An 11012-nucleotide genomic window follows, 5' to 3' on the forward strand; every position below is an offset into this window, starting at 1 on the left:
TTCACCAATTACAATTCTAAGGCCCTTAGAAATTGTGCTCAATCTACTCTACCTGTGCTGTATAAATGAAACAACAAAGCCTACATGACAGCACATCTGTTTACAGGATGGTTTACTATTTTAAGTCCATTAAAATATTAAAATACCCATTAACACAACATTCAAGTCTAATTAACTTTCAAGTTAACCTCCATAATTAACTTTCAAGTTTTATTATTTAAGACATTTCATAAGGCTGTAGCTGCCTTAAACAGTGATTCCTCTGATGGATCTGGGAAAAAAATTTTTAAAAACCTGCTGGAAAGTATTCACCATTCTAGATGCCTTAAGAACATTCATGATTCATGGAAGGAGGTCAAAACAGCAACACGAACAGGAGTTTGGAAGATGTTGATTCCAGCCCTCATGGATGACTCTGAGGGAATCCCAGACTTCAGGGGAGGAAGTCACTGCAGATGTGGTAGAAACACCAAGAGAACAAGAATTGGAAGTGGAGCCTGGAGATGGGACTGAATTGCTGCAGTCTCATGAGAAAATGTGAATGGATGACGAGTTGCTTCTTATGGATGAACAAAGAAAGTGGTTTCTTGAGATGGAATATACTTCTGGTGAAGATGTTGTGCACATGGTTGAAATGACAACAAAGGATTTAGAATTGACATCAACTTAGTTGATAAAGCAGTGGCAGGGTTTGACAAGAGTGACTAATTTTTAAAGATGTTATGTGGGTAAAATGCTATCAAACAGCATCACATGCTACAAGAAGTCTTTTCAATGGAAGAGTCAATTGATGTGACAAACTTCATTGTCTTAGGAAATTGCCACAGCAACCCCAAACTCCAGTAGCCACCACCCTAATTAGTCAGCAGCCACCAACATTGACGCAAGACTCTCCCCCAGCAAAAAGATGGCAACTCACTGAACACTCAGATGATTATTAGCATTTTTTGGCAACAAAGTATTTTAAAATTAAGGTACATACATTGGCTTTTTTAGACATAATGCTACTACACACTTAGGGGACAACAGTACAGCCTATAAAAGCATTTTATATCCACTTGGAAACCAAACATTTCATGGGACTTGCTTTATTGCAGTAATTGCTGTATTGCAGTGGTCTAGAAGCAAACCCACGGTTTCTCCAAGGTATGCCTTTTAGTTTGACCCCAGACTGCACTCCAAAGCAGCGGCCTTATTCTACACTCCTCACAGCACCTCTAAGCTCACCTAATGTGCTATTGTCACTCAGACTTCAACATCACCTAGTGCTGTAGTTCACATCACCCGCCCGAACCACCACCACCCCACTTGCCCTGAGCTAAAGCAGAATCTCATTATGGTTTTAATTACGATTCTCCAGTTACTGAAGAGTTTAAGCATCTCCTTATATTTTGCTGTTGTCAACCTCATGAAATAATAGCTACTCAATTAGGTAATGTAGATGGTAAAATGGCCCCAAACATTTTTATCTCCTCTCTTTGGCCACAGGATCCTGAAACTGAAAACGACCTTTGGGTCCCAACTATCCACAGCTTTCCCACAAAGCTCTGAAAATAAGAGTTGAGAAAAAAGTATTGAGGTACTAGACAAATACATCAATGTCTTGAGAATGTGTCCCCTACCTTCCAGCAAACAAACAGTTGCTTCTCTATGCAGTGCCTGGCCTCAGTTTCCTTCCACACGTCACCCACTCCCCACATCCTCCAGCCCAGAGCTGCCCTTGACCAGAGAGATCTGGCTGCGGCAAAGCCACAGGGACACAAGTGGCTCCTCAGAGCTTGCAGAGTCAAGGGTTGAGTAAGGGTGTCTGTTTCAAGCCATTTCTACAAAACACCCTGTGGGAGCAGACCTGAAGGATTGGGGGAACCGCCATGCAGATATCGGGGAGAAACGTTCCCAGGAGATCAGAGGTCGAGGCAGGGCCCACCTGGCCTGCTGAAGAGAGGCCATCGTGCTGGGTCTGCTGGGAGCAGGGGGCACAGTGGTGACCAGAGAGAGGAACAGCTGGGGGTGGATTATGTAGCGCCCCCCAGGCCACTGGGAAGCTTTCCCTGAAGGAATCTGAGTTGCTGCAGTGCCTTGAGTACACCGGGGGCAGGCTCTTGCTTCTGTTTTTTACTGTTTTAATAAATTTTATTGTGTGTATTTAAGGTATGCAACGTGATGTTACAAAGTACAAACAGATAGCAAAATGGTTACTACTACAGGGGAGCAATTAACTTTCCCATCACCTCCCAGAGTCAACCATTTTTAGAATTTTGTGGCAAGAGCAGCTGAAGTCTAGTCATTTAGCAGGAACTCCCAAAACAGTGCAATTTTATTACCTACAGTCTTCCTGTTGTACATCAGATCACCAGACTGGTTCATCCTACATATTTTAAGGTAGAAACCCATCTACCTGCGGGGTTGAGAATGCACTGTTGGAGCAGGGGGAGGAGATGAGGTTTCCAGGTCTCCTGGGCAGTAGAGGACAGTGCCAGTGGGCCACGGTGGGGGACTGGCGGGGAGCAGTTAAGACAAAGTCAAGGTCTGTGGCTACAGGAAAAGCCTGCAGGATTCCTTTGCAGACCTACTGTGGGCTGTTAGAGAAGACAACTCCGAGACAGCTCTAAGATGTCTGTCTGAGGACTGCAGGGATTGGGCCCCTGGGTGAGTCTGGGATGAAGGCGTGGTTGGACCTGGAAGAGGGTTTGGAAGAGAGACCCACATCGGAGAGGCAAGTGTGAGGTCACCATGGGGGTCTGGGTAAGACAGAGAGGCCACACGAGGATGCCAAGAGTCCTTCCACATGAAGAGGGTGGAGTGGAGAGGACACAAGGGAGATGGAAGATTATCAGCAAGGCCAGAGGAAGCCCTTGTGGAGGGAATGTGCCTACACAAAAATCCATTCAAAACAGACAAGGGCTTAATTGTAAGGCCTGAAACTGTAAAGCCAGCAGAAGAAAACACAGGTGAATAACTCCATGACACTGGCCTAGGCTTTAGGGTCATATCACTTCTTGCATGTGACCCTAAAAGCACAAGCAACAAAAGAAAAATAAACAAACAGGATTGCATAGAGCTAAAATGCTTCTGCACAGCAAAGGAAATCAACAGAGTGACAACAATTCACAAATTGGGAGAGAATATTTGCAAACCATACATTTGGTAGGGGGTTAATATCCAAAATATACATGGAACTCAAACTCAATAGCAGGAAAGCAAATAAACGACTAAAAATGGACAAAGAACCTGAAGAGACATTTCTCAAAAGAAGACACACCAATGGCCAACAGGTATACAAAAAAATGCTCAACATCATTAATCATCAGGGAAATGCAAACCAAATCACAATGAGATTATCTCACACTTCTTAGAATGACTAATTTCAAAGACAACAAATGTTGGTGAAGATGTAAATTATTACAGCCATTATGGAGAAACATATGGAAGTTATTCAAAAACTTAAAAATTTGAGTACTGTGACCCAGCTATCCTACTGCTAAGTATTTTCCCAAAGGAAATGACATAAATATGTGGAAGAGATACTCACACTGTGTTTCTTACAGCACTTTTACAACAACCAAGATACGCAATCAACCTACGTGGTCTAGAAGCAAAGTGGATAAAGGGATACAGTGGAAAAATTGATTAAGAAAATGTGGTGTAGGCTGGGCGCAGTGGCTCAAGCCTGTAATCCCAGCACTTTGGGAGGCTGAAACGGGCGGATCACGAGGTCAGGAGATCGAGACCATCCTGGCTAACACAGTGAAACCCTGTGTCTACTAAAAAATACAAAAAAAAGAAAGAAAATGTGGTGTATACACACAATGGAATACTATTTGGCCATAATAAAGGAAACCCTGCTATTTGCAACATGGGTGAATCTAGAGGACATTATTAAAGTGAAATAAGCCAGGACAAATATCACATGATCTCCCTTATATGTGGAATCAAAATGTTGATTTATAGAAATAGTAGTTACCAGGGGCTGAGACAAGAGGATTGGGGAAATTCTATTCAAAGGGTACAGAGTTCCTGTTATACAAGAATAAACTCAAGGTCTATTGCACAGCATGGTGACTTCAGCTGATAACCGTGTACTGTACGCAGTCAGCCCTCTGTATCTGAGTGTCCCACATACGTGCAGAGGGAGGGCTAACTGCAGGGGACTTGAGCATCTGCGGATTTTGGTATCCATGAAGGGGTGCTGGAACCAATGCCCCTTGGACACAGAGGGATGACTATGACCGTATTTGAAATTGCTGAGTGTAGATTTCAAATGTTCTCACCACAAAAAAAACATGAGATGGATACATGAATCTGCTTCATTCTGTCACTCCACAATGTACATAGATATCAAAACATCACACTGTGCCCCGTAAGTATATAATTTTTTCAACTAGAAAGAGGTTGTGATTGACAGGGTGGGATGTTGCTCATCAGCTAGATTAGGTGAGGATGGTGAAGCCACTGTTGGACCTGGTGATGTGCAGACACTTTGATGTTGCGGGAGACTCTCTCCCATCAGGACCTGGCCAGGCATGCATCACAGGTGTGCAGCGCAGGGGCAGGGACACTTGGGGATGACAGCAGACTTCAGCAGGTAGAGACAGTGAGAAAGACAAACTGGAGGTCTCAGGATCGGGATGTTGTTGGCGTGCTGACAAAGATTCTCTACTTGGCCAGGCTCTGGAATCTTCTAGGGCCCTCTGTGCCCCTTCTTATGAAATCCAGTTTTAGCAAGAACCCTAATTTGGTTCAACCATAATATCTGACCATCCTCAATGGTACCTGACTGGGTTCCTATCAGACCGTTTGCAACCAGTGTCTGATCACCCTGACTGCCTGCAGCAAGGACTCTGTGAGGTGGGTTTAGGCAGACCCCCCTCAGCCCTGATGTCTCCTCACAGTCATTCCCACCCATGGACCCCACACTGCTCCTCAGCTTCTCCAACCCCTGCCCTACTGTGTCAGGGTGGAGCCCCATCTCCCCTGAGGCCCCAAGGAAAGGGCTCCACACCCATCTCAATGGTCCCAATGGAAGTTCTCCTCACCATGCTTTAGCAAGTGTCACGAGGAATTTTCCTTTGACATTGGAGGGTGGCCAGAGCAGGGGGAAGAGGCCAGGTGGACACACGGAGACGAAGTAAACGAGCTGACACAAACTCACTTTATTCAACATTGAACCAGCCCACACGCTGGGTAGGTCAAACTCACAGACATCGCACCAAAGGCCGGGGACTCGGAAAGGCTGAAAGGCTTCATCTGGAAACAGGCACTGCTCACAAGCCCAGCTATACCCAAATTTCAACATCTGCCTGCATCTATGTCCCCGACTTTGCAATCCTGTCCCCAGTGCTGAGTTTCTGTCGACTACACTAATTTATCTACACACAAGGATGCTGCAGGCAACTGAGCTACTGCTATGAGCCTTGTAAAATTCAACTACTAAAGGAAATAGGATGAGAGAAAGAGCCAGAGAGAACAGCAAGATGAGACACCATGGCAGGGCCTGGAGATGCTAAATGGGGTTAGCCACCTGCCAGCCCCCTCACCCAGAAAAACGGAGAAAGAGAGTTCCTTCTGCGGAGGCAGGTGGAGCACAGGGAGGGCTTCTGGGAGACACAGAGGCAGGGTGGGGGCCAGGAAGGGGCAGGTGGACAGACCGACGCAGATAAGGCTGGGCGGGGCGCACGCCCACCTCAAGAGGAGGGCCGCCTCCTCAGGAGGCATCAAGGTGCAATCCAGTCTTCCTTTCTCTTCCCTGAAGACCTGAGTTCCAGCCTTCACAGAGTCTCATGTGCGTTCTTCTTTCTAGATGCTAACCCCAAATTCGACACTCAATGGTGCACCTCAGGTACCTGCCAAGGTTCTGTGGGCCCGCATGGAAGGTGCAGGGTCTGGGTCCCTGGACGACAAGGTGAGGGGCAGACAGGTGACCGAGGAAGCGCATGGCCCAGAGCTGCCGGGACTCAAGGAAGATGGGCTGTGGCCAGGACTTCAGGAAGGGTTGGGCACAGGTTGGAAGGGTCCTCAGGTCCAGCCTCTACCGGAAGGTGTTTGTAGCCCCCAAAACACTCACGCCTCAGGGTGAAGGATAAAGGGACATTGTTGAAACACACAACTATATAGACAGACCCAAGGCCGGGCGCCTTCCATGCTTCCCTAACAGCCACACGCCGACACTTCCCAGGGAGATGAGGATCCATCCCCTCCTGCCTCCAGCTCTGGGACTGCCGCCGGTTGGCGCCATCACTGCATGGGAGGGTAGAGGGAAAGACAGAGAGACAAAACGACAGAGAAAGAGACACACAGAGGCAGAGACAAAGACAAAAGGAGAGAGTGAGAGAGAGCAAGAGAGAGTGCACATGAGACAGCGCATGAGGTACTGTCCTGAGCACAACCAACCCAGGGCCTAGCCCAGACTTCTGTCTCCCCAGGGCCAAAGCCTTGTCACCTATGGCTGGCACAGGCAATTGAACCATTCAGGGCCATCTGGGTTGCTGCGGGCTCTGGGGTTCGGGCCAGGCCCTGGGTAGAGGCAGAAGAAAAGCCCTGAGGCTGGGTTTCTTGGCTACTTCTGCCCTCAGGACCCTAAGGCGAGGCAGAAGCCTTCCATGCTCAGGCACTTGGGATACCAAGTGTCCTCCCTTGTGAAGGTGAGGGGCACCTCGGACCCTTCTCAACTTAAAACCCCTTTCTATCACCTTATTTGACCACCCACCCATTCCCAAAATTCAGCCCTGCAAGGCCACGGCAGTGGGAGTCAGGCTGGGCTTTTAAGCCTTGACCTCGGGCAATGGCCCCCCAGTGGCTCACTGCTGCCTACGTCCACCCTGGCCTGATGGTGGACAGACCCAGCCGGGATCCCACACCTGCAGCAGCATGCTGAGGCCCAGGTTCCGGTGCTTCTTCTCCAGCTCCGACACCGCCTGCAGCAGTGACCTGAACCGCTCAGTGGGGTCAGTCAGCTCGTCCTCAGGGAGCCCCTCCTCCTTCTCAGCCTCCTGCAGGAAGTGCTCCTCCTCCTCCACAAAGAAGGCCCGCAGCTTCTTGTAGTCAGTCAGTGCCTTCTTCCTACGGTCCATCACGTGTCCCTGCAGACAGGTGGCAGGAAAAGACCTGTGTCCTCGCCCAACCCCCCCCCAGGAGAAGGGGAACCTGTTCCCTCTTGAAGGAGTTAAGAACATGCCACTCTAAAACATGCTGCTCAGGCACATCGACTATTAGGCCGAGTGTGGTGGTTCACGCTTGTAATCCCAGCACTTTGGGAGGCCGAGCTGGATGGATCACTTGAGGTCAGGAGTTCAAGACCAGCCTGGCCAACATGGTGAAACCCCATCTCCACTAAAAATACAAGATTAGCCAGACGTGGTGGCACACGCCTGTAGTTGCAGTTACTCAGGAGGCTGAGGCAGGAGAACCACTTGAACCAAGGAGGTAGAGGATGCAGTGAGGCAAGATGGCACCACAGTACTCCAACCTGGGCAACGAGAGCAAGACTCCATCTCAAAAAAAAAAAAAAACGTATGTTTTTTCTCCCACTGATCTATCTTCCTTTTTTTTTGAGATAGGATCTCACTCTGTCACCCAGGCTGGAGTACAGTGGTGCCATCATAGCTTACTGCAGCCTCAACCTCTTGGGCTTAAGTATCCTCCCACCTCAGCCTCCCAAGTAGCTGGGACCACAGATGCACCACCACACCTGGCTAATTTCTCAATTTTTGTACAGATGGGGGGTCTCACTATGTTACCCAGGCTGGTCTCGAACTCCTACCCTCAAGCAATCCTCCTACCTCAGCCTCCCAAGTTGCTGGGATTACAGGCATGAACCACTGCACCTGGCCCTGTTAGTTTAGCTTATGTCAGTTTAATTCTCTGGCCCAGCCTGGGGCCCTAAAATGGGAGAAGTAGAGTTCTTTCTCCCCGGCACTGCAGTGGTCAGCTGCACATGAAGACTGTTCCTCTCCTGTCTCCCATGGCCAAGGGGGCAGTAAATCCTTGAGTGGCCCTGCTAGGTCTAGAGCCTGTCAGGCACATTACTGTCAGGGCAGGACACACACCCATCTTGCCAGAAACTGTCCCTGCTGTGCCCACACCAGAACTCCAACAGCTTAAAACCATCCCATCAGCCTTCAACAAATAGCATTCACACTTGCCACTGTTCAGCTGGTTTTCAGCCAACCCCTAACCTTGGAAACAGGAGAGTAGAGCAGGATGCTACTGTGATTTTACTCAAGAGTCATGGATGGCTTCCACCTGGCCCTGGGCCACACAGGGCAGGTGACAGCCATAGTCATGACAAGCCAAGGCTTTTGTTGCTGACAGAGAATGCAAATGACAGCTGGGTGTCTGCTGGTTGGCTGATGCGGCACATTGCAAACTCCTTCTTTTGAATTTAGGTGGTTTCCCTCATCCCAGCATCTAAGCCACCAACCCCCAAAACAGGACAGATTGAAAACTCCAACCTGCTAAAATCTGTGGGCAAAACAAGTCCCTTGGGAGTAACACAGGGTTATTGAAAACTTGGAGGTCCCCAAAGCCTTCCAGCCTAACTTGCACTGAGCAGTGTCGACCACTCAAAAGGCAAGGAGAAGTTCAGAGCAGCCCCCAAGGGCAGTGTGGAGTGCCAGGGGTCTGACTGGCATCAGGGACCCTGTGTGTCATCTGTCACTGTCTGAGTGAGGCCTGCACCTCAGGCCTGTGGAGAGTAGGCAAGGGCTCAGCACCACCGGGAACACAGAGAGTCTACCTCAGCTTCAAGCTGGGGTAAAAATGCGGGCCTCAGCCTCGAGGTGCAGCCAATTACCCAAGAGCTGCTGCACCTGTGAAAATCACTCTGTCTTTCAGGTTAAAAGGAGGTAGGAATTTATGAAACCCAGAGAAAATGGCACACAGATTTTTACTACACATGACGAAAAAGTCACCAAAGAGAGTTTAAACGACTGAAGAGCTTTACTGGTGAGTAACCTCAAAGAATCTAGTGAGATGTCCCTTTGGGATGTAACACTGTGGAAGGCACCCAAGGAAAGTAACACTGCTGTGGTCTGAATGTCTGTGTCCTCCCCAAATCCCCATGCTGAAATCCTTGTCCCTAAGGTGATGGTGTTAGGAGGCAGGACCTTTGGGAGATAATGAGGTTGTAAGGGTGGAACTCTCAAGAATGGAATCAGTGTCCTTAAAGGACCCCAGAGACACCCTTACTTCTTCCATGTGAGGACACAGTGAGAAGGCACCATCTATGAACCAGGAAGCGTTCTCAACGGACACAGAATGTGCCGGTTCCTTGATCCTGGACTTCTAGCCTTTAAAAAAAAAAATGAGCAACTCTCAGATCAGAACAAGAGGACCACAGAAAGTTACAGATGTGTTTTAAAAGAAAAAAAATTAGCACTTTGGGAGGCCAAGGTGGGAGAATCGCTTAAGGCTAGGAGTTCAAGACCAGCCTGGGCAACACAGCAAGACCCGCATCTCTAGAAAAGCATTCTAAAATTAGCCAGGTGTGGTAGCACATGCCTATAGTCCCAGAGGCTGAGGTGGGAGGATCACCTGAGGCCAGTTCGAGCTGCAGTGAGCTACAAGCAGGCCATTGCACTTCAGCCAAATGAGACTCTTGTCTCTTGAAAAAAAAAAAAAAAAAGAGTAAGTCTGATGCCGCCATCACCTACAGGTAAAATGTGAGGCGAAAAAGAGGCTTCCACTGACTTTGGCTAGATTCTATTTGAAAAATACAAACACATCCTAGAAAAATACCCTGAAGCTCACTCAAGTCCAGAGGCCCCTCCTCCAACCAACCAGCTGAGCAGTTCAGAGGCCTGGCCTGCTTGCCCTGGTGGTCCCTTTGTCTAGAGCCCTGAGTCCACGGTCCCCTCATTCCAGGCTGCCCCAGGCCCCCCACTTGCCTTCCACACTGCAGCTGCTGACTCTGCCTGGCCATGCAGGTCCCGGGCGTCATTCAAGTCTTTTCTCATTATTTCCACAGACCCCTTGTTCTCCTGGAAAGAGAGGAAGGTCACCAGGGGTGGGCAGGTCTCCCCCAACCCAGCCCAGTTCTGAAGGACATCACCCCAGCTGAATGCACACAGTCTGACCATTCCAGAGATAACCTCGAAGCCCTGTTGTCTACGGCAGGAACGCACAGGCAGCCAAAAGGTTTCTTGGGCTTCACACCTATTCAGAAGGATCTGGGTGCTGGGGCTAAGGGGACTGTCTAGGTGGGTTTAGGAGTTCTGTGTCTGTAAGTGGCCCTGTTCAGTGTGAGTTCGGTCTGTACCACAGGTCTGCACAGCCTGCCCTACACCCTGCCCTGCCTGAGCTGGATGGGGGTCACTCTGCCTGGTGGCAAGAGCCTTCAATGCAGGAGGAGCGCCCAGGGGCACAGTCTGGCTGGCTTCCCCTCCCCTGTATTCAAGAGCAGGACCCCAGGCTGGCTGTTCTCTTCTACTCTGTATCCCCCAACCAACCCGCCATGGGAAAGGCTCCAGACTCCCAGACCCGCCGCTGCCAGACTCCCAGAGCGGGTCTCTGAAAGATGGGAGAGGGGACAGGGGGTGCAAGTGAGGGCTGGTGGCCCGGAGAGCAGACGAGAAGGCGGGCCAGGCCTGTGGACATAGTGGAATACAGAGGGTCGAGAGGTGTGATGTCTTCCCCAAGGGAACAGTGAGTGGAGGAGTCAATCTGTGGGAACTGGAGGGGGTCTATAAGAGTGAGGCAGGGCACAGCTAGTGGTGGGGACCACAAAAATGGACGCTGGTGGGGGAAGGACTTCGTAGAAGGTAGGGGGTGGGGAGATAAGGCACCGCCCAGCAGGGGACACCAAGATGGGGACGTGGACCAGACTCGGAAGAGACGCAGGAAACGTGGGGAGGCAAGCCGCAGGAAGGAGGGGCCCAGCACACGCTGGAGCTGGGACCCGTGGCGGCGAGGGGAGGGGAACAATCCGGGGACAGGGACAGCGGAGACGGGAAGGGCCCAGGGCTCAGGGGGACGGGGGCAGGGGCGGAGAGGCGCAGGGCACCGTCCGGGGCGGG

The 11012-nt window shown here is 50.0% G+C and overlaps 1 protein-coding gene across 2 annotated transcripts; it reads right to left on the reverse strand.

The window, feature by feature from the left end:
- Positions 1-5138: 5138 nt before the first annotated feature.
- RNF187 (ring finger protein 187) lies at positions 5139-10708 on the reverse strand. 2 transcript variants are annotated; one of them, XM_011960478.1, is made up of 4 exons: positions 10446-10708; positions 9885-9977; positions 6858-7079; positions 5139-6237 (listed from the first exon to the last, which is right to left on the reverse strand). In XM_011960478.1, the coding sequence occupies exons 2-4, from the start codon at positions 9951-9953 to the stop codon at positions 6235-6237; spliced, it is 294 nt and encodes a 97-aa protein (XP_011815868.1). In that variant the 5' UTR covers positions 9954-9977; positions 10446-10708; the 3' UTR covers positions 5139-6234. The 2 variants fall into 2 exon arrangements, with proteins under 2 accessions (XP_011815868.1, XP_011815867.1); XM_011960477.1 differs by having other exon boundaries at positions 5139-7079.
- Between the last annotated feature and the right edge of the window lie 304 nt (positions 10709-11012).

This window comes from Colobus angolensis, unplaced genomic scaffold (genome assembly GCF_000951035.1).
Source record: "Colobus angolensis palliatus isolate OR3802 unplaced genomic scaffold, Cang.pa_1.0 Scaffold511, whole genome shotgun sequence".
Lineage (NCBI taxonomy): Eukaryota > Metazoa > Chordata > Mammalia > Primates > Cercopithecidae > Colobus > Colobus angolensis.